Here is a 22,345-nt window from a genome sequence, read left to right on the forward strand (position 1 = left end):
CTCCTCACCGCCCCCCGCCCCGTTCCTGCCCTAAGGAAGCCTCCCTTCACCAGTTCAGAAGTTCTGATGCTGGGATAATGGGGAGATGGAGAGCAGACAAGTGTTCTGGGGACACGCAGACACACAAAATGCAACCACACGTTCCAAAGGAGACTGAAAAGACAGGGAAGAGGGCTCTTACCCTTCTGTTACCTTAGGGGCCCCTTTCCATTCTGGGGTGGCCCCAGTGTGTCTGTGCAGTCCTGAGGGGTCTGTCCTCTGCGGGCCTGTGGGAGAGGGCGGAGGGCCACGACGCCTGGCCGTAATGGGAGAGGTTGGTGGATGCGGGGAGTGAGGACCGCCGTAAACTTGGAGAAAATGGATGGGAGGGGCGCCTGGGGGGCTCAGTCGGTTGAACGTCCAACTTCGGCTCAGGTCATGATCTCACAGTTTGTGGGTTCCAGCCCCGTGTCGGGTTCTGTGCTCACAGCTCAGAGCCTGGAGCCTGCTTTGGATTCTGTGTCTCCCTCTCTCTGCCCCTCCCCCATGCACACTCCGTGTCTCTCAAAATAAATAAACATTAAAAAAAAAAAAGTGGATGGGAGAAGGATCGGGTGGAATGATGGGGTAGTGGTGGCGGTGATGGGTAACGTGCCTCACCCTACATTCTCTCCCTCCGTCTCCCACGCACTGTCTACCATAGTCGTGTACAGCTCCTCGACCTTCTCGCCCCTCTGGTTGCCTCCTGCAACTTCCTTGTAGGTGCGATAGGAGGCTCCAGGGGAGAAGGAGGCTCTCAGGGCTGCCAGGGTTGCCATTCCAGGCATGGTGGTGTGGGTAGCAGGTACGAATGTCCCAGGTGATGATAGAGAGGCTCGCCGACCCACGTGGGGAGTCCTGGGGCTGCCATTACCCCCGTTCCTTCGCATTCTGTCATGCTGGGGGGATTTAGGAAACAGATATTGTCAGAGGCCCCGGAAAGGTGCAGGTGGGGAAGCTGGCCCCCCTCCCCGGGAATCTCTCTGAGTCAGTAAGTCCTTTCTCCACCAACAACCTTGCTCCTCGTGTTCGTGGTCTCCACGTTTGGGGAGTCGATGACAATGAAGATAGGACAGGGCACCTGCCTCTCTTTGGGCTGGCCCTTCTGTGGCCTCTGGGTCAACATCGTCGCGGCGGAGGGGGATGCCATCGTGACCACAAGCAACAGGTGGACGAGAGGAGCTGCCCCCTTCTCCTCACATGCTGCTCACTGGCTCTCTCCCCTCTCCCGGTCCCACTGAGCCCTCCAGCCCACTTCTACCTGAGATCCTCTCCAGAGCCCTTCAGCCGGGCTCTCTGTCCATCCCTGAAAGCTAGTCTCTTTCCCCTCCTTCCTTGCTCGCTGGGCTCGCCTCCTCTCTTCAGGGACAGGGATAAGTGCTGGTTCCTGCTCTCTGGGTTGGCCAGTTCACCAGACGGGCACCCCATCCGGTGCAGGAGTAGGGTATCCGCTCCTCCGCCTGCCTGGCGAACCCCAGACCTTGCTCCGCAGCACGCCCAGTCCGAACTGCGGACTCGCCACCCAGCGGCCCCAGAGAGCCACGGGCCAGGGGTAGAGGGTGCAGAGGGGCAGAGCTCGCCCTGCGCCCGCGCCGGGACGGCTGGCACCCTCGGGGGCGTGGCCGGGTTCTCCCTGGGCTCTGCGCTCAGGGATTGGCCCCGTCCCCAGTCCTGGCCCCGCCCCTCAGCGCCGGGCCCCGCCCCTCTCTGCTCCACGCTCCTCCCCTCCGTGCGGGCACCGGCACCTGCGGCGCGAGGAGGGCTTCCTGCCTTGGGTCTGTGACGCGTCCTGCGGCTGGTGCTGCGGCTCCGGGTTCGCTGTGCTCGCCTGTCGCGCGAGACAGGATGGGGGTGGAGCTCCCACACACCCCCCTCCCGCCGAGGAGCCCCTGAGGAGTTGAGGAGCAGGCAGAGGGCACGTGCGGGGCACCTGCTCTCCGGGCCCCCGGGCCCTCCCCACGCTCGCGCCCCTACCGTCTCTCCGTCTCCCGCGGTGGTTCTGGGCCCTGGCAGAAGCTTGGCATTTCAGCTCTTCCTTCATCACGATTGAGTTCTTGGGCATGAATGTCTGCCCCCACTCTTCAATCTTGTTTTTCTTTTAAGATTTTTAAGTAATCTCTGCATCCAAGGTGGGGCTCGAACCCACAACCCCAAGATCAAGGGTGGCCTGCTACACTGACTGAGCCAGCCAGGTGCCCCTAACATAAATCTTCTTGGTGGGAATTATGCCACCCTCCCTCCTGAGAACACAGAAGTCACTTTTTTGCTATTTGTAAAATATGGTCTCCCCCCCCCCTCTTTTTTAGGTATAATTTTTAAGGTGTGTATATATATATATATATATATATATATATATATATTTCCCATTTTTAAATTTTATTTATTTATTTCAATTTTGATTCCATTATAGTTAACATACAGTGTTATATTAATTTCAGGTGTACAATATACTGATTCAACAATGTTTTATTTTATTATTAATTTTTTTTTAATGCTTATTTTTGAGAGAGAGACAGAGACAGAGACAGAGTGTGAGCAGGGGAGGGGCAGAGAGACAGGGAGACACAGAATCGGGAGCAGGTTCCAGGCTCTAAGCTGTCAGCACAGAGCCCGATGCAGGGCTTCAACTCAGGAACCCTGAGATCATGACCTGAGCGGAAGTCAAAGGCTTTACGGACTGAGCCACCCAGGTGCCCCATGAGGGTATATTTTAAAGGCACAATTTACATACAGGAAAATTTACCCTTTTTAGTGTAACGTTCTGAGGTTTTTGGCAAACATCTGTAGTCACGTGACTACCACCATGATTGAGAAAAAAAGGACTTGCATCGCCCCTCCTTCCCCAAATTCCCTGTGCCCCTTTGTGGTGAACCCCTTCCCAATTCCAGCCTCTGGCAACCCCGGATCTGTTTTCTGTCCCCTGGAATGTCGCCTTTTCTATAACATCATATAAATGGGACCATACAGTATGTAGCCTTTCAAGTCCGGCTTCTTCTGCTAAACTTAATGTATTTGAGCTTCATCTATGTACTTCATTACTTTTCGTTGTGGACTAACATTTCAGTGCACGGATACATCAGACTTTGTCCATTCCCTAGTGAAGGGACGTTTGGCTTGTTTCTAGTTTTAAGTGATTATAGATAAAGCCGTTATAAATATTCTTGTACAGGGTTTTGTGTGATAACTATCATTCTACTTGGGTGTACACGTAGGATTGGCCGTGCCGGGTCACACGGTAAGTGTGCGTTTTAACTGTTTTAAAAACTGGCAGGGGCGCCTGGCTGGCCCAGTCGGTAGAGAATGCAACTCTTGGGTCTTGGCTTGGGGTCATGAGTTCAAGCCCCACGTTGGGTGCTGAGCCTACTGAAACAAAACAAAACAAAACAAAACAAAACAGAACTGGGGGCGCCGGGGTGGCTCAGTCGGTTAAGTGTCTGACTTTGGCTCAGGTCATGATCTCATGTTCGAGCCCCGCATTGGGCTCTGCGCTGATTATCTTGGAGCCTGCTTCGGACTCTCGCTCTCAAAAATAAACAAGCATTAAAACAAACAAAGAAACAGCTGGCAAACTGGGGGTGCCCAGCAGCACCATGTTACCATTATTTTTTTGACTGCTCGGCTTCCTTTCTTTTGGGGGGCTGTCGCTCCCCAAGTCCGTGTGGCTCTGGTGGGCTGTCGGTCCGGGCATCCGCCTTCCCACCTCCAGAGGTGGACACGTGCCCCAGTCGAGGCCAGATTCTGAGATTCGGAATCCCGATCAGGAACGGGCAAGGGTGGGGGTGAGTGGGGTCACCTGAGGGGAAGCAGTGAGCAGAGGGGCCACGTTCCCTGGCTCCCGTCGAGACTCGCCTGGACGTTCAGCTTCCTCTCTGAGTCTGTGTTCACCCAGTATTGCCCCGAGGCATTCCTTCTTGCCCAGCTCAGCCAGTCTGGGTTCGTGCTCGCAACCGGAGAGCTCTCGCTGATACACCAGCAGCTGGTTGGCCAGGACTGCGATTCTGCCAGGCACCTTTGTGCCTCGAACCTTGTGGTCAATAAGGCAGCCCCTCTGAACAGATGCTGGGGCGGTTGTCTGGGGGGGAGGAGCCCCTTTAGGAGACAGAGAACAAAGTACCTCTTCCTCCTGGTCAATGCAGCCCCCTTGGAGGGGCATCGCTCGTTGAGCAGAATGCAGACTGGACCTCAGTTCTCACCCACCCCTTCCGCTGTGCGCTCTTGTGCAGTGCTCACCCTCCCCAACTTTCTGCGGAGACCCTGCTGTCAGGTCCCCCACTCTTCCCTTCAGCTCTCTTCTCCTCGTCCCCTTCCAGTTTACCTCTTCTGAGTTTTTACTTGGACCACATCGAGGCTGATAACGGCTGTGTTTATGTCTGTAGCCATAGTTAAGTCTTCCGTGCTTTGTCTATCTGTTGAGTCTGAAAGTTGAAACTCTAACTAATAGTGTTTACCTTATATATTGTGACTTTATACATAGATTTCCCTGCAGGCCTATAATCACTAGGATTGCATTTCCTTTCTTAAACTATTTTTTAAGTTTATGTATTTATTTTGAGAGAGGGAGAGAGAGAGAGAGAGAGAGAGAGAGCGCGCATGAGTGGTAGAGGGGCAGAGAGACAGAATCCCAAGCAGGCTCCAAGCTATCAGTGCTGAGCCGGATTCGGGGCTCGATCCCACGAACCGCCAGTCCATGACCTGAGCCGAAATCACGAGTCTAATCAAGCCTAACTGACTGAGCCATCCAGGCTCCCCACTCTTAAGCTATTTTTAATTACCTTTTGAAAAACAGCATCTGATACATTCACAGGATTATATGACATATCTGTTGGTTATAAATTATTATAATATAATAAATGCCTGTGCACCGAGCACCGGAATGAATAACCTATTACTAATAACCTGTGTGCCCGGTGTAATCCTCTCTGCCCCATTTTCCTGCCTTTCCCGGGAAATAATCACTACTCTGTATTTTGTGTTTATCATTCTACTGATTATCATTTTTTTTTTCCAAATTTTATTTATTTATTTATTTATTTTTTTTTTTTTTAAATTTTTTTAACGTTTATTTATTTTTGAGACAGAGAGAGACAGAGGGAGACACAGAATCTGAAACAGGCTCCAGGCTCTGAGCTGTCAGCACAGAGCCCGACGCGGGGCTCGAACTCACGGACCGTGAGATCATGACCTGAGCTGAAGTCGGCCGCTCAACCGACCGAGCCACCCAGGCGCCCCTTATTTATTTATTTTAAGTAATCTCTGTACCCAACGTGGGGCTCGAACTCACGACCCTGAGATAAGCGTGGCATGCTCCTCTGATTGAGTCAGCCAGGCATCCCTCTGCTGATATTTATTTATATTTATTTATTTTTGAGAAAGAGCACAAGCAGAGGAGGGCCAGAGAGAGATGGAGACAGAGGATCCCAAACAGGCTCCATGCGGACAGGCCGGGCTCGATCCCGTGAACCATGAGATCGTGACCTGAGCCGAAATCACGAGTCTGATGCTCAACCGACTGAGCCACCCAGGCGCCCCTGATTTTTAAAACGTACCACGCCATCATAGTAGTGTGTATACTTAACGTTGCATTTAGTTGGGCTTGTTTAGGAACTCTCTAGAACTGGGATCCTATTTATAGCGTAGACTTCTGGGAGTTACGTTTTTCAGGAAACATATTTCCAAGATTCTTCCATGTTGTTTTGTGTGGCCATTAGGATGAGAAGCTCTTAGAAACTCCAGGAGAACTAAACGAGACCCAAGGAAGGAAACAGAATCCTGAAGTCACTAGTTCCGCTCAGCCTCCTGGACCCGGGTGCCTCCCGACCGCGGCCGAGGGTTCTGAGCATGGCGCTTGTCCCCGCCAGGGCCGGAGCTCTGTCCTCGCCAGTGGGATTGGTGTCTTAGGCAAGAGACCCCACAGGGCTCCCTGGCCCCACCTGAAGATACAGCAAAAAGCCGGAGACCTCGAAGCGGGCCCTCACCGGACCATGCTGGACGGCCACGAACTTGGACTTCCAGCCTCTGAAAACGCGAGGGACACATTTCTGTGGTTTATAAGCTACCCCGTCTGTGGCATTTTGTTACGGCAGCCGGACAAACTAAGAAACGGAGGAAGAGCCCTCGCGGGATCTGAGTTCCTGATTCTGGCTGGACTTCCCGTCCTGCTGAGCACGTGACCTTGGGATTCGCCATGAACTCCCCTTTTGCTCAGGCCTCTTTGGGTTCCTTCCATCATTTGTAGCCACCCACAGGCGCAAGGATGCCTTCCGAAAACCTGTGTGTTTTTGTTCCTTCTCCGTATCCTAGCGAGAGAGCACGAACGATGAAAATGATAATGTAACTGTAACAACTATCACTTTCTGGGAACTGACTATGCAGTAATGAGTGCTCATTGTTTATTATCCCATTTGATACTGAAACGGAGCCTGCGAGGAGGATTATTGTTCCTGTGTTACAGGTGAGTAAACTGAGGCACAAAGAAGCTGTTGGATGCGTGCAGGTTCGCTGGCCCACATTCCTCTCTCTGCCTGTTGGACCTTAAAGCCTGTGTTCTTAACCGCGTGGATCACTACTGCCTCCGCAGAGTGAACCAACTCTGATAGGATTCAAACTCACATCCCAAATCTGAAAGGCTTTTTCCTTGCCAGAGCTCCTGGGGTCTGAGGTCTGGAAGCTGCTATGATCAGGCCGCCCCAGGTGATTCAGATTTATTTTCTCCTAGCTGAGAAAAATCTCAGACTGTGGGGCTCCTGACTGGCTCAGTGGGTGGGTGGGGCGTGAGGCTCTTGATCTTGGTGTTGTGGGTTCGAGCCCCACGTGGGGTGTAGAGATTATTTTTTAAAAATAAAAATAAAACCGTAAAAAAAAAAAAAGAAAAGAAAAGAGAAATTTCAACTTGTGTGACCCTCCTTTACCCCCTCCTTATCCTATGTCCTCCCCTTCTGGTGCTGAGGGGAAATAAGGAAGGGAGGAAGATACAGAGTGGAGGCGGGAGGGAGGTGAGGGGTTGGGGGGAGTAGTGAGAAGGTCGGTCACACCTTTGGAAGACATTTCCAAAGAACTTAGGGAGGCTGCTTTTCTGAGGACCAACTCCCTCTCCTTCTCCCTGCTCCCTCTGTCAGCATTTTGGGGTGGGGTCAGGGCCGAGGATGTGGGAAGAGAAGAGGGGACCCTCAGAAACCGCCGCTCTTGGGGGGTGGGGCCTGTGACCTTGGGCCCCTCCCCCACTTGACTGTCCCGCCCCCGGAATGTTGGAACGTTCCATGGCAGTTAGGGGCCCGGTCCTACGGACTAGGTCGTTTCTTTCCCAGACCCCAGGCCCTGTGGTGGCAAGGACTCTGCCTGCTACAAATATTTAAGGGATGAGGGACCACTGAGCCCAGCAAGGGAAGGTGGAGATGGGGTGGAGGTTAGGAGGAGAGACAGGGAATGCTCAAGGTGGGGGCAGGGGACTTTAGGGCTGGATTTCCCGGGTCGGTAGGAAAAAAGGATGAGCATCCAAACCCTGGCGAGGGAAGGGGGGGCTGGGAAGCGGGACGGGGCGGAGGGGAGCCTGGCCCAAGAAGAGAGCTGGCCGGCTGACCCCAGCGGTGCCAGGCAGGTGCCCGGGGAGCACCCCTCAGAGCCCGGGAGAATCTCCGTGCCGCCCCTGTGGTGGAGGATGACGCACAGCTCCCGCTGGGTAGCGCGGGTGCTGGCCTCGGAGCTCAGCCTCGTCGCCTTCATCCTGCTGCTGGCCATGGTGTTCTCCAAGAAGTGGCTGTGCCTCTCCGGGAGCCGCGTCTACCAGCGCTGGCCCAGCAACGTCAGCTCGAGAATCTACACGTCGGCTCGTCTCATGTCCATGGGGCTCCTGCACATCTGCAAATCCAAGAGCTGCTCCAGCTCCGAAAACGGGAAGGGTGAGACCCTCCACACCCCCGTCGCCGTCCCGGGGAACCGGCCCGCCTCGGTCACGCCATCTGCTCCCCGTGGCCTCGTCCCCTCCCTCTGGTCATCCCCAGTGCTGTTTCCCTGCAAGATGGCCTCACCGGCAGAGACCGCCGAGGATGGGTTTTCGTTCTCCCATCCGTCCCGGCCAGAGGGTTCTGCCTGACCCAAGGGAAGGTACCACTGCTCTGGAGGAGCTCAGAGCCCAGTCGGCGCCTGTGACAATGTTGCCAGGGGCACGACTCTCAGGGAATGTCAATCATTCAATCACACAACACCCGTTATCCTGGGAGAAGAGCCTCCTTGGAGGTGGGGATTTCCTTCCCCTAGGCTAGCAAACCCCGAGCTTCAGGGGAGTCCCCAGAATGCTGTCTCCCAGGCCCGGGTCCCAGCCTCTTTTCTTCCCTTCTCCCTCAGGCCCTGCTTTTCTGGGCCAGCTCTGGGTTTCCGTGTCTGGTTTCCCTGCTCCTTCCTTCCCGGCGTCCTTGCAGCCTTTCACTTCTAGTTCTTGTTCATCTGACCTCCCCTCCCGGCGCTGGGCCTCCTTTCTCAGCTCTCGTGCAAAACCGGAGCGTTTTTGGTTTGTTTGTTTTTTTTTAATGTTCATTTATTTACTTTTGAGAGAGCGTGAACATGCAGGGGAGGGGCAGAGAGAGAGGGAGACGCAGAATCCCAAGCAGGCTCTACCCTGTTAGCGCAGAGCCTGACGTGGGGCCTAATCCCACAAACTACGATCATGAGCTAAAGTTAAGAGTCAGATGGTCAACCTACTGAGCCACCAGGCACCCGTTAAATTATTTATTTATTTATTTATTTATTTATTTTGCGAGAGAGTGAGAGAGAAAGAGCATGAACGGAGGGGAGGGGCAGAGAGAATCCCAAGCAGGCTCTGCACTGTCAGCACAGAGCCGGACCCGGGGCTCGATCTCGAGCACTGTGAGATCATGACCTGACCTGAAATCAAGAGTCCACTGCTTAACCCACTGAGCCACCCAGGTGCCCCTATTTATTATTATGTGTTAAAGATTTTATTTTTAAGTAATCTCCATGTCCAATGTGGGGCCCGAACTCACAACCCCGAGATCAAGAGTTGCACACTTCACCGACTGAGCCAGGCTTTAAAAAAAAAAAAACAAAAAAAAAAACAACCAGGGGCGCCTGGGTGGCTCAGTTGGTTAAGCATCCGACTTCAGCCTGGGTCACGATCTCGCGGTCCATGAGTTCGAGCCCCACGTCGGGCTCTGGGCTGATGGCTCGGAGCCTGGAGCCTGCTTCCGATTCTGTGTCTCCCTCTCTCTCTGCCCCTCCCCCGTTCATGCTCTGTCTCTCTCTGTCTCAAAAATAAATAAACATTAAAAAAAATAAAAAATAAACTGAACAAATTTCGAATGGTTTTTACACAGCTGGACTCAGTCTTCATAAACAATTTTATGTCTTCTAAATTATTTTAATTTAATTTATAGTGTTTTAAATATGTCTATAAAGATACAGTAAACGTTTCCATATTATAATAGATGGGACATTGGGTCAGTCAGTTGAGTGTCCGACTTCGGGTCTGGTCATGATCTCACGGTTCATGGGTTCAGGCCTCACATTAGGCTCTATGCTAACAGCTTGGAGCCTGCTTCGGATTCTCTGTCTCCCTTTCTCTGCCCCTCTCCCACCCGTGCTCTCTCCCTCACAAGTAAACATTAAAAAAATATATGAATTAATAGATATATATCAAGTAAATGGATTGTCACCTTTTTACTTGACTTTTATTCTTCCATTCTTGGCAAAGTTTATTTCCAATGTCATATTTGTGAAAAAAGGAGCAACAAATTTGTTAATCATAAAGTTTTTTTTCCCCCCTGTGTTTAGTATGAATTCTTTGGTATAGATTTCCCAAAGTGGCTTGGCTGGATGAAAGAATGAAATATTTTAAGTTTTTGGGGGGTTTTATTTATTTATTTGCTTATTTATTTTGAGTGAGAGGGAGAGAGAGAGAGCTTGTGGGGAAGGGGCAGACAGAGGGGGGAGACAGGGAATCCCAAGCACGTTCCGTGCTGTCAGTGTGGAGCCTCCTGTGGGGCTTGAACTCACATACTGGGAGATCATGACCTGAGCCGAAGTTGGACACCTAACCGACTGAGCCACCCGGGCCCTCCTCCCCAGCCCACTTTTCTATTGAGTTATTCATTTTCGTATGGTTGGGATTTTCAAACAATCTCCATGTTAAGAATCCTTGCCGGGGTGCCTGGGTGGCTCAGTCGGTTAAGCGTCTGACTTCAGTTCAGGTCATGATCTCACAGTTCGTGGGTTCGAGCCCCGCGTCGGCTTCTGTGCTGACAGCTCAGAGCCCGGGGCCTGCTTCGGATTCTGTGTCTCCCTCTCTCTCCGCCCCTCCCCCGCTCATACTCTGCCTGTCTCTCTCTCTCTCAAAAATAAATAAACATTAAAAAAAAAAAAAAAGAACCCTTGCCTATTTAATAAGTGAAAGTCACATTTCATTGTTACCTCAAATGTGCATTTCTTCGATTATTAACTTTTTCTCGTAATTACTCATTTGATTATATTTTTTTTCTCTTGTGAATCCTGAGTTCGTCCTGTATTCTCATTTTCTCCAGACAGTTTTAAGCTGTGGGAAAATCACCCGGTCTTCGGGGTGGCCCGGATAACCTTCTGCCTGACCCTGGGGCTGGGCTTTGTCTTCACCGTCTGGTTGCACCTGCCGTATCTACCCGGTCTGAAGAGACTGCCCTTCTTTAGCTGGATCGGGACCATCCTGAGCTTCTTTGAAGGTACCCCTAGCTCTGGGAATGGAGCTCAGTTTCTCACAAGCCACATCTTCCTGGGCACTCCTCCCTCTTCCTTCCTTTGGGGGGGGGTGGGGCAGGGGTGTGGGTGGGCGCTGAGAATGGAGTTCCCCCATTTCCCCCCCGTCCCTGGAGAGGTGGAATTGGGTGGGACTGCGCTAACTCAGCACCGAAGGGAGCATCCTTGGGGGATTCTTAGGTGAGAAGATCTCTTGGCTTCCTGTCTCCCAGTTACCTTTATCTTCTCTACCCTCCTGCTGTTCCCTATTAACCTCTGGATCTTTGAGCTGAAGAGTAATTTATCTGTCCCCATCGGCTGGAGCTATTTCATAGGCTGGCTGGTGTTTGTCCTGTACGTCACCTGCGGTGAGTGGCCTGGCGGCCCTGGGAAGGAGGTGGCTCGGGGCAGGAAGGAGCGTGGAGGGAGGGAGGGGCTGGTAAGGCCCGGAGGTGGGGAGGTAGGTTCTTAGGATTCGCGTCCCCTTGGGCCTCACCTCGCCTGGCCTGCCGCTTTCCTCCTCCGTTCTCCACATTTCCTGTCCCCCATCCCTTTGTCCTTTGCCAGCGGCCCTCTGCCACTTCAACCACAAACACTTCTGGAGCGTGATTATGAACTGTCCCCGCCGGGCCGCGTCCTGCAGCAATGGTTCCAGCTCAGTACAGAACTTTCCGAGTGAGCCGGGGGTCTCACACACCTCGGGCAAGCAGGAGGAAGTCCCGGATCCGGAGCGAGAGAAGGCCTCTCCGTAACCTTTTCCGAAATCCTGGCGCCGACTTCGGCCGCCCCTCGTCCGAATCCCTCTCCTCATCCTTTCTCGAAGCCCTGGGTAGGTTGGCTCTCCTCGCCTCGAGGACTTAGAGAGGGAGGATTTTAGGTCAGCCTCGCACTTGCCCTCCTCGTTCCTGCCGGCTGACAGCGGGGCCGATGGGGAATAAATTGTCTCTTGCTTACCGTGTCTGGCAGTGGTCGAGACAAGACAACCACTCGAAGAAGGCGAGGAAGGGAGAGAGAACAACTTCGTTTCCCGACTCTTCCTGCCTGGGAGCCTTTGGGCCCAGGTGAAAGGCGTTGCGAGAGCTACGCCTTTTTACACTTCGTTACCCGCATCCCAACATTTGCTAGGAGGCGGGGGGCGTGATGAGGAGAGATCGCTTGTGACCAGTGGGTTTACGGGGAGTGAACGACCCAAGAGCAAACTGGCCACAAGGTGAGAGGCAGGTTACCCGGGCCGTGGCTGTACCGTGTGTGCTGGGCAGCCATCCCACCTCCTGTGTCCTCGGGTGACCAAGAGGTCCCAGCGCCCTGGGCCAGGGTATCACCGGCGCCAACTCCGACTCCGATTCCACCCCGACCTCCGTCCACACCTTCTCCTCCGCCACTCCGTCGCCACCGCTCTCCACTCCACCAGTCCTGCCACCCCTCTGGGCGGCTCCTGCTCTCCGACCAAGCTTCCCGTGTAACGGCAGGAATAAAAACCGTGAGAGTCAGGCCCTACGATCGAGACACAGGTTGTCCTTTTGGATTACGAACTTCGTCTAGCCTCACGAACACGTGCGGCACCTGCCTGGGGCAGCACCGGCAATGACCACTGGGATTCAGGCATCCCGCACAGAGAGGCTGGTCTCCCCGGAGAGCCGCTGTGGCTGATCTGTCGAATCCTTCCAGATGGAGCCGCCATGCCAGCCGGCCAGAGAGAAGGCGCAAAGTCCGAGTGGGGTGGATAGACGAAAGCTGTACGTCTTAGCGGGTCGAGCCGTCCGACACTGCCGTTTCAGCGGTTAAATGCTGCCCATTTCATATGGTTCGACCTAATACGTCTGACTGATTTCTATTTGATTTTTTTTTGGCTCTTTTGAGATTCTTGTCCTTAACCATACCTGACGAGCGGTGTGCAGCTTCTAGGCTCCAGGCAAACAGTCTGAGCAAAGAATATGTGGGCTTGAAATCTGGGCCGAGAAGCACCCCACAAATCCAGACTCATTGTCTCCCTCGTGCTTCTTCCCCCCGTAGCGAGGATTTATTGATTTGGTCATCCTTGGGGAAGAAACAACAAGCAAATGTAGGTCACGATCGGAGAAAGGGATTTGGTCATTGGAAAGAAGTCATAAACTCAAATGCCTACAGGGGTGAGACTATCTGCCTCCTACATACATAAAGGGGGCTATGCTTCCAGTCTGTATAATTTTCCTCTTTTGATAAAGACCTAATATAATCTTTTGCTGGATAACAAATTACCCCAAACTTGGTGGCTTAAAATAATAAACATTATCTCACGTAGTTTCCGGGATCAGGAATCTGGGAGCAGCTTAGCTGAATGGTTCTTGCTCAGGGTCTCTCACGAGGTCACAGTCAAGATGTCAGCTGGGGCTGCAGTCATCTGAAGGCTCGACTGGGGCTGGAGGATCTACTTCCAGTGTGGTTCACTCATATGACTGTCGACGGTTCCTTGCCACAGGGGCCTCTTTCATGGGCTGCTAGGTTGTCGAGAGCTCGTGTCCCCCAGAGTGAGTGATCTAAGAGAGAACGAGGAAGGAGGAAGAGGAGGAAGTGTCCGTGCCCTTATACACTGTTACTTTCACCACATAAATCAGCTGAAATTTCGGAATTCCACTGTGTTGCAAGGGAGGAACTAAGTCCTCCTCATGGGGCCTTTAAGGATTATTCCAACAAAGCTGTGGAAATTGCACTCAGAGAGGCATTTGAAATTGGAGGGTTCATGATATCCACAGGTCCTAGGAGAGGTCCACATTCCACATGGAGGCCACATGGAAGGAAAGCCCAGAGAGCAGGCTCAACCACGCAGATGGGGAGCTGAGAGAGTGAGGACCCGTGGCCAAGGGCCTTTATTGGGGTCAAGCAAACGTCTGAGGGATTTTCATTGGTGCATTTGGATGTCACTAGGTTATAGTCAGGGGAGGGCAAGAAGAGGAACTTGTGGCAGGAGCCAGCCTTGTCACACTCGGTGCACCTGTCACCTGGTAAGGTGCTCACAGTCTCATCGTGGAGCTGTTGAGGCATCCGGCAGAGACGAAGTTTTAAGCATTCGTGATACACTGGCCGTCTGTTATGGGCCGAGTTGTGTCTCCCCCAGAATTCATACGTTGGAGCCCTAACCCCCAGTACCCCAGAATGTAACTAGCTGGAGATAGGGTCTTACGAGGTGCACAGGAAAGACCGGGCGGGAAGGTTCACATCTGCAAGCCACGTAAGAGAGGTCTCAGAAAGACACCAAACCTATTACACTTGACCTTGGACTTCCAGCCTCTAGAATTGGGAGAAAATAAATCTCTGTTGTTTAAAGGACCTAGTCTGTGGCGCTTTGTTACGGCTGCCCTAGCAAACAAATGCGCCGCCTAAATTGGGTCCAGGTGCAGGTAAGGCTCTTGAGATGCAATGCCTTAAATACAGGGAGTCAAGTGCAGCTCCTCTCAGTCTGCATACCTGTGAACTAGAGAGACATGTGACCACCCCCCACACAGCCAGAAACCATGGCAGGCAGGGCAGTCAAGGGGTAACCGTGACAGACGCTGCTGTTTAAAAAGGGGGATAATGGCATATAATGAACACTGAGTAATGTATAGAATTATTGAATCGTTATGTTGTACACTTGAAACTAATGTAACACTGTATGTTCATCATACTCCAAAAAAAAAAAAAACAAACAAAAAACGGGGAGGGGAATATGAATGAGGGACACAACAGGGAGTCATTGGTTCATAGCACTTCTGAAATCCAGCTGGGAAAATGTTGAAATTTCCTTGATGGAGACTCAGTCCTGGAGCGTCCGGGTGGCTCAGTCGGTTGAGCGGCTGACTTTGGCTCAGGTCATGGTCTCACGGCTCATGGGTTCGAGCCCCACGTCGGGCTCTGTGCTCACAGAACAGAGATTCTGTGACTCACTCCCTCTCTGCCTCTCCCTGCTTTTGCTCTGTCTCTCTGTCTCAAAAATAAATAAACATCTGGAAAAAAAAAAAAAAGATTCAGTCCTATTTCTCCCCAGCTGCAAGTCTCCATGGGTTTTTTTTTTTAGATGTAACACACATGCCATAAAATTTACCATTTTAAAGTACGCAATTCAGTGGTTTTAGTATATTCACAATGTGCAACCATCACCACTATCCCATTCCAGAACACTCTACTGCTCTAATTACTCCCCATTCCCTCCATCCCCTGGAACTAGTCTATGTTCTGTTTCTCCGCATTTGCTTATTCTGGACATTTCGTATAAATGGAATCATACGATACCCAGGCTCTTGTGTCCAGTTTCCTCTGCTTAGCATAATGTTTTCAAGGTTCGTTCATGTTGTTCAACTCCGTGATGCGAGGCGGAGCCCTCCCAGCTGTTAAAGTTGGAGGCTTGGAGGCAGTAAGAGACCAACATGGGTATCGGTCTATCGGTATTGAGTTCTGGCTCAGCCTTGTAGGTTCTACTCTATTTTTTGCTCTCTTCTTTTCACGTCTTCCCTTCCTGACTGCCTACACTGATGAACTTCAGGTTCCAGAATTAGGCACGGAAGCGACAGCCTTACATAGACTATTTAACTGGTTCCCCTCCGGCAAAAAATAAATCCCTTAGTGGTTCTGTTTCTTTGGTTGAACCTTGACTGATAGGCCAGTCAAGGGCCTATCTGGGCCTGCTATTCAGCCCATCCTCTGAGTTTTAAAATTTCATTGTATTTTTTTTCAGTGCTAAAGTTCCCATTTAGTCGTTCTATGTATCTTCTATTTCTTCGTGGAGACTTTCTATGGTTTCATTTGTTTTAAGCCCATTTGTAATTGCTCGTCGAAGCATTTTTACGCCGCTCCTTAAAATCCTTGTTGGAAAATCCCAATGTCTAGGTCATCCCAGGGTTGGCATCTGCTGGGTATCTTTAACTCCTTCAAGTTGAGCTTCTCTGGTTCTTGGTATGATGCGTGATTTTGTATTGTATCCTGGACATTTTGGTATTACATCGTAAGACTGTGGGTATTACTGAAATCTCCCATTCCAGCAGGCCCTCTCTGACATCGTGCCATGGAGGAAGGGAGTGTTTCCTTGCTACAGCCAGGTGGGGGTAAAGGTCCTGGCTCCCCACTCAGCATCCTTGGACACCCTGGGCAGGGGAAGGGATACATCATTACTGCTGGTCCAAGGCAGGATTTCAGGTTCCCCACTAGGCTTCCTAGGTGGGAGGGGGAAGGGTGCCTTGATACTCCTACCCATGTGGCCTCTCTGTGATGTGGGGTGGAGGCCTTTTTTGCTCACTGGATGATAGTGAAAGTTCCAGCTTCCCACTCAGCCTCCTCTGACAGAGGCCGGCGGGTGGTGAAGTCCAGGATTCCCATATGGTCCCCGTTCTTCCTGTGTGTATGTGTGTGAGGGGGGGTTGTTGGTTGGAGTATAAGTCTTGGTTGCCCCCCGGGGTCTTGTCTGCTACCACCCGGGCAGGAGGTGGGGGTGGCGGGGGTGCTAGGAGAGGTGTCTTGTTATAGTCTGTTGAGGGTGGAGGCCCAGGCTCCCCCACTCAGCCTCTGCTGACCAACATGGCAGAAGGGCCACGGTGTTCTCCATGGTGTTGGCTGGATTAATGAAATATTTTCTATAAGTTTTCTGTCTTGTCAGGTTGCCTCTCTCCTGGTCTTTTGGCTAGAGAGAGCAGATTTTTTCTGTGTGTGTGTGTGTGTGTGTGTGTGGTTTTGGTCTGCTCCCACTGGCATTTCCAAGTTACTGGCTTGTCCAGCACCCAGTCTGCGATACTGTGAGGCAAACAGTATTGCACCGCTCACTGTGATGTCGTTCTAAGCATCCAAGATGTCTAGCCAGATCTTCTTGACTCCACCTTTCACAATTTTCTTGTATTTGTTCTTTTAATGTTTATTTATTTTGAGAGAGAGAGAGAGACAGAGAGTGAGCAGGGGAGGGGCAGAGAGAGAGGGAGACGCAGAATCCGAAGCAGGCTTCAGGCTCTGAGCTGTCAGCACAGAGCCCGACGCGGGGCTTGAATTCATGAACCGCAAGATCATGACCTGAGCCGAAGTTGGACATTCAACCGAGTGAGCCACCCAGGCGCCCCTCGTAGATGTAATTTTAAGCCAAAGAGTCTGCTGGATTCAGTAGGAGCCATTGATCTTCCTGTGGTGGTCATTCGTGCTGTTCACCAAGTATTTCTAGGTTTTGCCTTCTGGGGATATGCTAAGATCGCCCCTTCTGGCTCCGGACGGAGTCACGTGACTAGTTCTGGCCAACAAATTGTGCAACACGCTCCTACCTCTGGACCAGAGCATTTACTTACCAGCGTGAAACCCCCTGGAGATCTCATTGCCTCTGCGCATTCAAGATGGTGGCTGATCTGTCACCCTGAGTGCTGGAATGAGGACACCTGGCGGAGAGTCCATAGCCAGCCCTCGAGGGACTTCACCAAGGGCTTCTCCCTCCCTTGAGGGAGGAGAAGGCAAGCTGACAGGCCCCAGGTGGGATGTGTGTGCTATTCCTCGGGCACTCCCGGCTGCTCAAGAACAAAGGAAAGGGGGAAAACAAAGGGTTAACCGATAGAGCTCACAGTCGTGCAGGACCCGAGTCTCCACCTATTTACAAAGATCTTAGTCAATCACAAGAAAAAGGCAGTCTTCTCAATAGCCTCGTCTCCAGAAATTTGTAGACTCAGTTTCCTGGAGCCCCAACATCACCCTCCCCTCCATAGTGATGTGGGAAACAGAGGCAGAAGGAAATGGCAGATAGAACTCAATTTCCTTATAACCTGCAGCCCATTGACGAATACTTGAGGCCGGCAAGAGCCAAACACTTCTCTAGGAACTCCCTATGTCTTAATGTTAATATTTTGCTAGAGGGGGGGAAAAAAACCCTTAGCTCGGCAATAGCTAGGCCTCCACCATCTTGGGAGTGTTCTTTAGCATATGAAGATCTCACTGGAAACTTCCTCCTGATTTTACCTCCCCCAACCCCATAGTATATAACTAGTCTCTCCTCGTGGTCCGGGCAGCTCTTTCTGCCCACGGGTCGTGTCCCCGTGCTTTAATAAAATCACCTTTTTGCACCAGGGACATCTTTAAGAATTCGTTCTTGGCCGTCGTCTCTGGACCCCCTGAGCCCCACTATCACCCCAAAAACCTCACCCGACTGAATTGTGTCCCCCTGCCACCCTCCCCCCAATTCATGTTGAAGCCCTGACCCCAGTGTGGCTGTATCTAGAGATGGGCTTTGGGGAGGCAGTCAGTTTACATGCGGTCATAAGAGTGGGGGCCCTGATCGGATAGGGTGAGTGATTTTACAAGAAGAGATGCCAGAGGGCCACTGGCTCTCTTCATGTCCGTGCACGTGCAGTAAGGAAGGGCCACGCGAGGACATGGCCAGATGGCAGCTGCCCGCAGGCCAGGAAGACAGCTCTCGCCACAGACCCGATTGGCCGGCCCCTTGGTCTTAGACTTCCGGCCTCCAGCACTGTGAGAAAATGAGTTTCTGTTGTTTAAGCCGCCCGGTCTGTGGAAATTCCTTATGGCGGCCCGTGAGGACAAAGATATGCAGAGTGAATGGGGGTGCAGCTTGGTTGTTACGAGATTGTGCGACTTGAAGATTTTGGGGTTCTCTGGGGCGCCTGCGGGGCTCCGTCGGTGAAGCGTCCGGCTTCGGCTCAGGTCACGATCTCACGGTTTGTGGGTTCGAGCCCCGCGTCGGGCTCTGTGCTGACGGCTCGGAGCCTGGAGCCCGCTTCCGATTCTGTGTCTCCCTCTCTCTCTGCCCCTCTCAGCTCGTGCTCTCTCTCAAAAATAAATATTTAAAAAGTAAAAAAAAAAAAAGATTTTAGGGTTCTTTATTCCCTCAGCATAACTGAGGCTCTTCTGGCTGACACAACCCTCTTGGCTAAAAGGGAAAGACAGCTGCGGGGAAGCTAAAGTCACTCCATCCCACAAAGACAACTGCATTTCCCATAGAGCTGGGATTTGCGGACCTTGGCTCCAATGACGACCAGATGGCAAGGCTTGGAGAAGCTGCTGGTTTTGCACAAGAGATAACAATAAATGTCCGATGTCAGAATCACTAGAGAAACTTTATTTTCACAATTTTATTTCCTTAAAAATTTTTTTAGTGTTTATTTTTGAGAGAGAGAGAGAGACAGAAGACAGAGTGGGAGCAAGAGAGGGGCAGAGAGAGACACACACACAGAATCCGAAGCAGGCTCCAGGCTCCGAGCTGTCAGCACAAGGGCCCGACACGGGGCTCGAACTCACGAAACCGTGAGATTATGACCTGAGCCAAAACCAAGAGCTGGATGCTTCACCAAGTGAGCCCCCCAGGCACCACCCCGGAAATTCTTTTTTAGACATCATTTCAGACTTACAGGAAAGTTGCAAGAACAGTACAAGGAATTCCTATATACTCTTCAACCAGATTTCCCTGCACGTTAACATTATTACATTGTCTTTATCTCCCCCAGCCTCCTCTCCACACACACACACACACACACACACACACACACTTTTTCTCTACCATTTGAGAATAAATTACAGACATGATGCCCCAGATACTCTAGTGTGTATTTCCTAGAGACTCTTACATAACCATAGTACAATTCTCAAGGTCAGGAGATTAACCCTGATAAAACACTATAGCCTTCAGACAATAGTCAGATCTGGCCAGTTGTCCCAGTGATGTCCATGATAACAAAAGAAAGTCCTGGAACTGGGACAGTTCCTTGGTCTTCCTTCCTTCCTCCCTCCCTCCCTCCCTCCCTTTCTTTCTTTTCCCCCCTTTAGTCTTTGTCTTTTGTGACTTTGGCCTTTTTGAATTTTTGAAGAGTACAGACCAGCTGTTTTGTAAGCCCTCAATCTGGGCTTCTCTCTTGTTTCTTCATAATGAGATTCAGGTACTGTATTTTGGGTAGAAACAGCATGGAAATGTTGTGGTGCTGTACGAATACGGGGGCGGGGGCGGGGGTGTTAACTTGATCACTGGGTGAAGGTGGCCTCCGGCCAATCGTATTTCTCCTGTAAGAAGTCCTCTGATCCAAAGTGGGCGGAACGGAGAACATTGGTGAGCGAGCTGCAAACCATCTTTTCCACACTCCGCTTACATGGCCTCTGTGCGGGGCGTGCACTAAGCAGCCCTTCACAGACCCAGACGTCTTTGCCGGGTCTCCATTTCGGCACCGGGCGCATTACCATGACCGCTTACGGGACGGTGCCTCCGAAGACGAGCGTGAGACTGGCACACAGTTGTGTCTCTAGACACTGGAGGGCTGGATGAAAGCGACAGGCCAGGGGAGTAGAGGGTGTGAGGAGGGATGGAAGAGGACAAGCCGAGCCTGACGACAGATCTCGGGGAGGCCCTCTTCCTGCCACAGAAAGTGGCTGCATCTGGAGAAGCTTCCCGGCGCCCGGCCCGGCCCAATCCCGGTTCGGGCAGAGGGGCAGTGTTTCAGGACTGGGTTATTCCTGGTGATCTGGGTTGTGCGTGGAGGCCAGATCCTAGGGTCCCTACATTTAAGGCAGCCATTTCCGGGGTTCCTGCCGTCGCATCAGGAGGAAGGCGGAAAGAGAGGTGATGTCCTTCAGAGAACGGTGTACTGCTGTACTCAGTGCTGAGGTGGAAGGGAGGGGAGGGGAGGGGAGGGGAGGGGAGAGGGGGCCACTGAATGACTCACCAAAGCTAGGGGTGACCCATCTGTGCGAAACCCCAAGAGGCAAGGCTCACAAGAGCTCATCTGCTGATCGCTTATGTTGTCACGTCAAGGGAAGTGGCTCAAAGTGACCAGAAATCTGAGGCCAAAGTTCTAGGTGTGGAGAAGCTATTTTGAGCGAGGAGCTCGTCAACAGAGCCGGTGTCGCGGTTCAAATTCAACACAACGGTGGATACTACGAAGGAGACTCAGGGAAGCAAAGGGCAAAATATTAAGACTAAATTTTAAATGGAAAAAGGTAAAATCTAACTAGATCCAAATTAAAATTTTTTTTTTTATCAATTAGAAATAACAAAAGTAGACACAAAATAAACAAGTTTCTAAAAGACCAAGCCTCCGACTAAAACAGAAAGCCAGTTTGCTCAGGAAACTCCTACTTCCTGCCCACTTTGTTTGCTTGGAAAACACAGGAGAGTAGACCATCTGGGGTAATTAATTCTGGAGTAAAAATGTCAGAACCTGGGTAAACAAAGATTAGCGCCAAGATCAAAACAATAAAAGGAACCAGGAACTAAAAGAGAAACCACATTTCAATAAATTCAAAGGGGTAGAATTCTGGACGAAATTCAGAAGACGATTCCCGGGATTCTGCCATCGGTTAACGTTCTGAACAAGACTCTTCCCAGGATTCTTGCTCCTTCATATGTAAAAGCATCTCAGGTTTTAAACGGACTTCTGTAAAATGTTCACAAATCGAGTGGAAAGGTGTGTAAATAACATTTAAAAACAAACCCTTCGAAACCTCCCCCTTAAAATTCTACAACCCGAAGCCACGGAACAGGAAAAGGTTAAGGTAACTGTGCAGAGGTAATAGCCTACACAGTGACCGAACTTGGCTTTGGCAAACCCTGCTTTCAGGGTCTGTTGCACTAATGTCCAAAAACCATGCAGAAGAGCTGGGAAGCAAGTGTGTGAGTCAGGTTCTCGGGCTCCTTCCCTTCCTCCTCCAAAGCTTAGCTTCACAAAACCACTGGGAACAGTGTCTTCTCTGAGAGCTGCAGAAAAGATTTTATTCCCCGACCTAAAGCTAGTTCCGGTAAAGTGGTACATGGAGAACATTCGCTAAAGCATCTGTCTCTGAGTCTGCCATTTCCCAGAAGTGGGGACATGAGCCCCGACCGGGAGCTCAGGGGTTGGGGTTCTCGGAGAGGCAGGAAGCACGAACATACAAGAGGCCAGTTTCCACATTACACAGAGTCAGAGCTGGAAGATAACTCTAATATGAGCTGGTTCAATTGTCTGTTTTATGTTTTTTTAATGTTTATTTATTTGAGAGAGCGAGCGCGAGTGTGTGTGTGTGTGTGTGTGTGTGTGTGTGTGTGTGTGCGCAGGGGAGGGGAAGAGAGAGAGAATCCCAAGTAGGCTCCACGCTGTCAGTACAGAGACAGACACGCGGCTCGAACTCACGAACCGTCAGATCGTAACCCGAGGTGAAATCAAGAGTCGGACACTTAACCAACTGAGCCACCCAGGTGCCCCTGGTCTCTCTCTGGTTGAGGAAGCCAAGTCCTGGCAAGTGTAAGTGACTAGGGCCAGTGCCTAGACTGGCTGCCAGCCTTTCTTCCCACCACCCCGCATAAGACAAGTGCAACGGGAAAATTCACATGCCATAGCACCAAAGCTACACATTGTGTACGAGTTAGGACCACACCCTTTCCCACCTTGCACACCAAGTTTAGAGTTAGGTTTAAGTCATTTTCCCAGAAGCAACGGGTGCCGCTAGCCAGTTGTGAGCAAGGAAGGTGGATTTAAGACCTGACCTTGGACTTGGAAAGACTTGGGTTTGAACTTGGGGCTAGTTCTTAACCTTTCTGAGCATCACTTCCTCCTCTGTAAAAGAAAGGAATTAGGTCCTTAAGTTACTTTGCTGCTTAAACTTATTCCTTCACCTTCAAAGCACTTGGTAGAATTGTAAGGATTAAATAACATCATAT

At 51.3% G+C, this 22,345-nt stretch overlaps 1 protein-coding gene across 1 annotated transcript; it reads left to right on the forward strand.

Annotated features, from left to right (window-relative positions):
* The first annotated feature begins 7,273 nt into the window (after positions 1-7,273).
* ODF4 (outer dense fiber of sperm tails 4) lies at positions 7,274-11,687 on the forward strand. Its single transcript, XM_007085973.3, has 4 exons — positions 7,274-7,913; positions 10,548-10,721; positions 10,968-11,102; positions 11,302-11,687. The coding sequence occupies exons 1-4, from the start codon at positions 7,502-7,504 to the stop codon at positions 11,484-11,486; spliced, it is 906 nt and encodes a 301-aa protein (XP_007086035.2). The 5' UTR covers positions 7,274-7,501; the 3' UTR covers positions 11,487-11,687.
* Positions 11,688-22,345: the final 10,658 nt, after the last annotated feature.

The sequence above is a fragment of the Panthera tigris genome, chromosome E1, assembly GCF_018350195.1.
Source record: "Panthera tigris isolate Pti1 chromosome E1, P.tigris_Pti1_mat1.1, whole genome shotgun sequence".
NCBI lineage: Eukaryota > Metazoa > Chordata > Mammalia > Carnivora > Felidae > Panthera > Panthera tigris.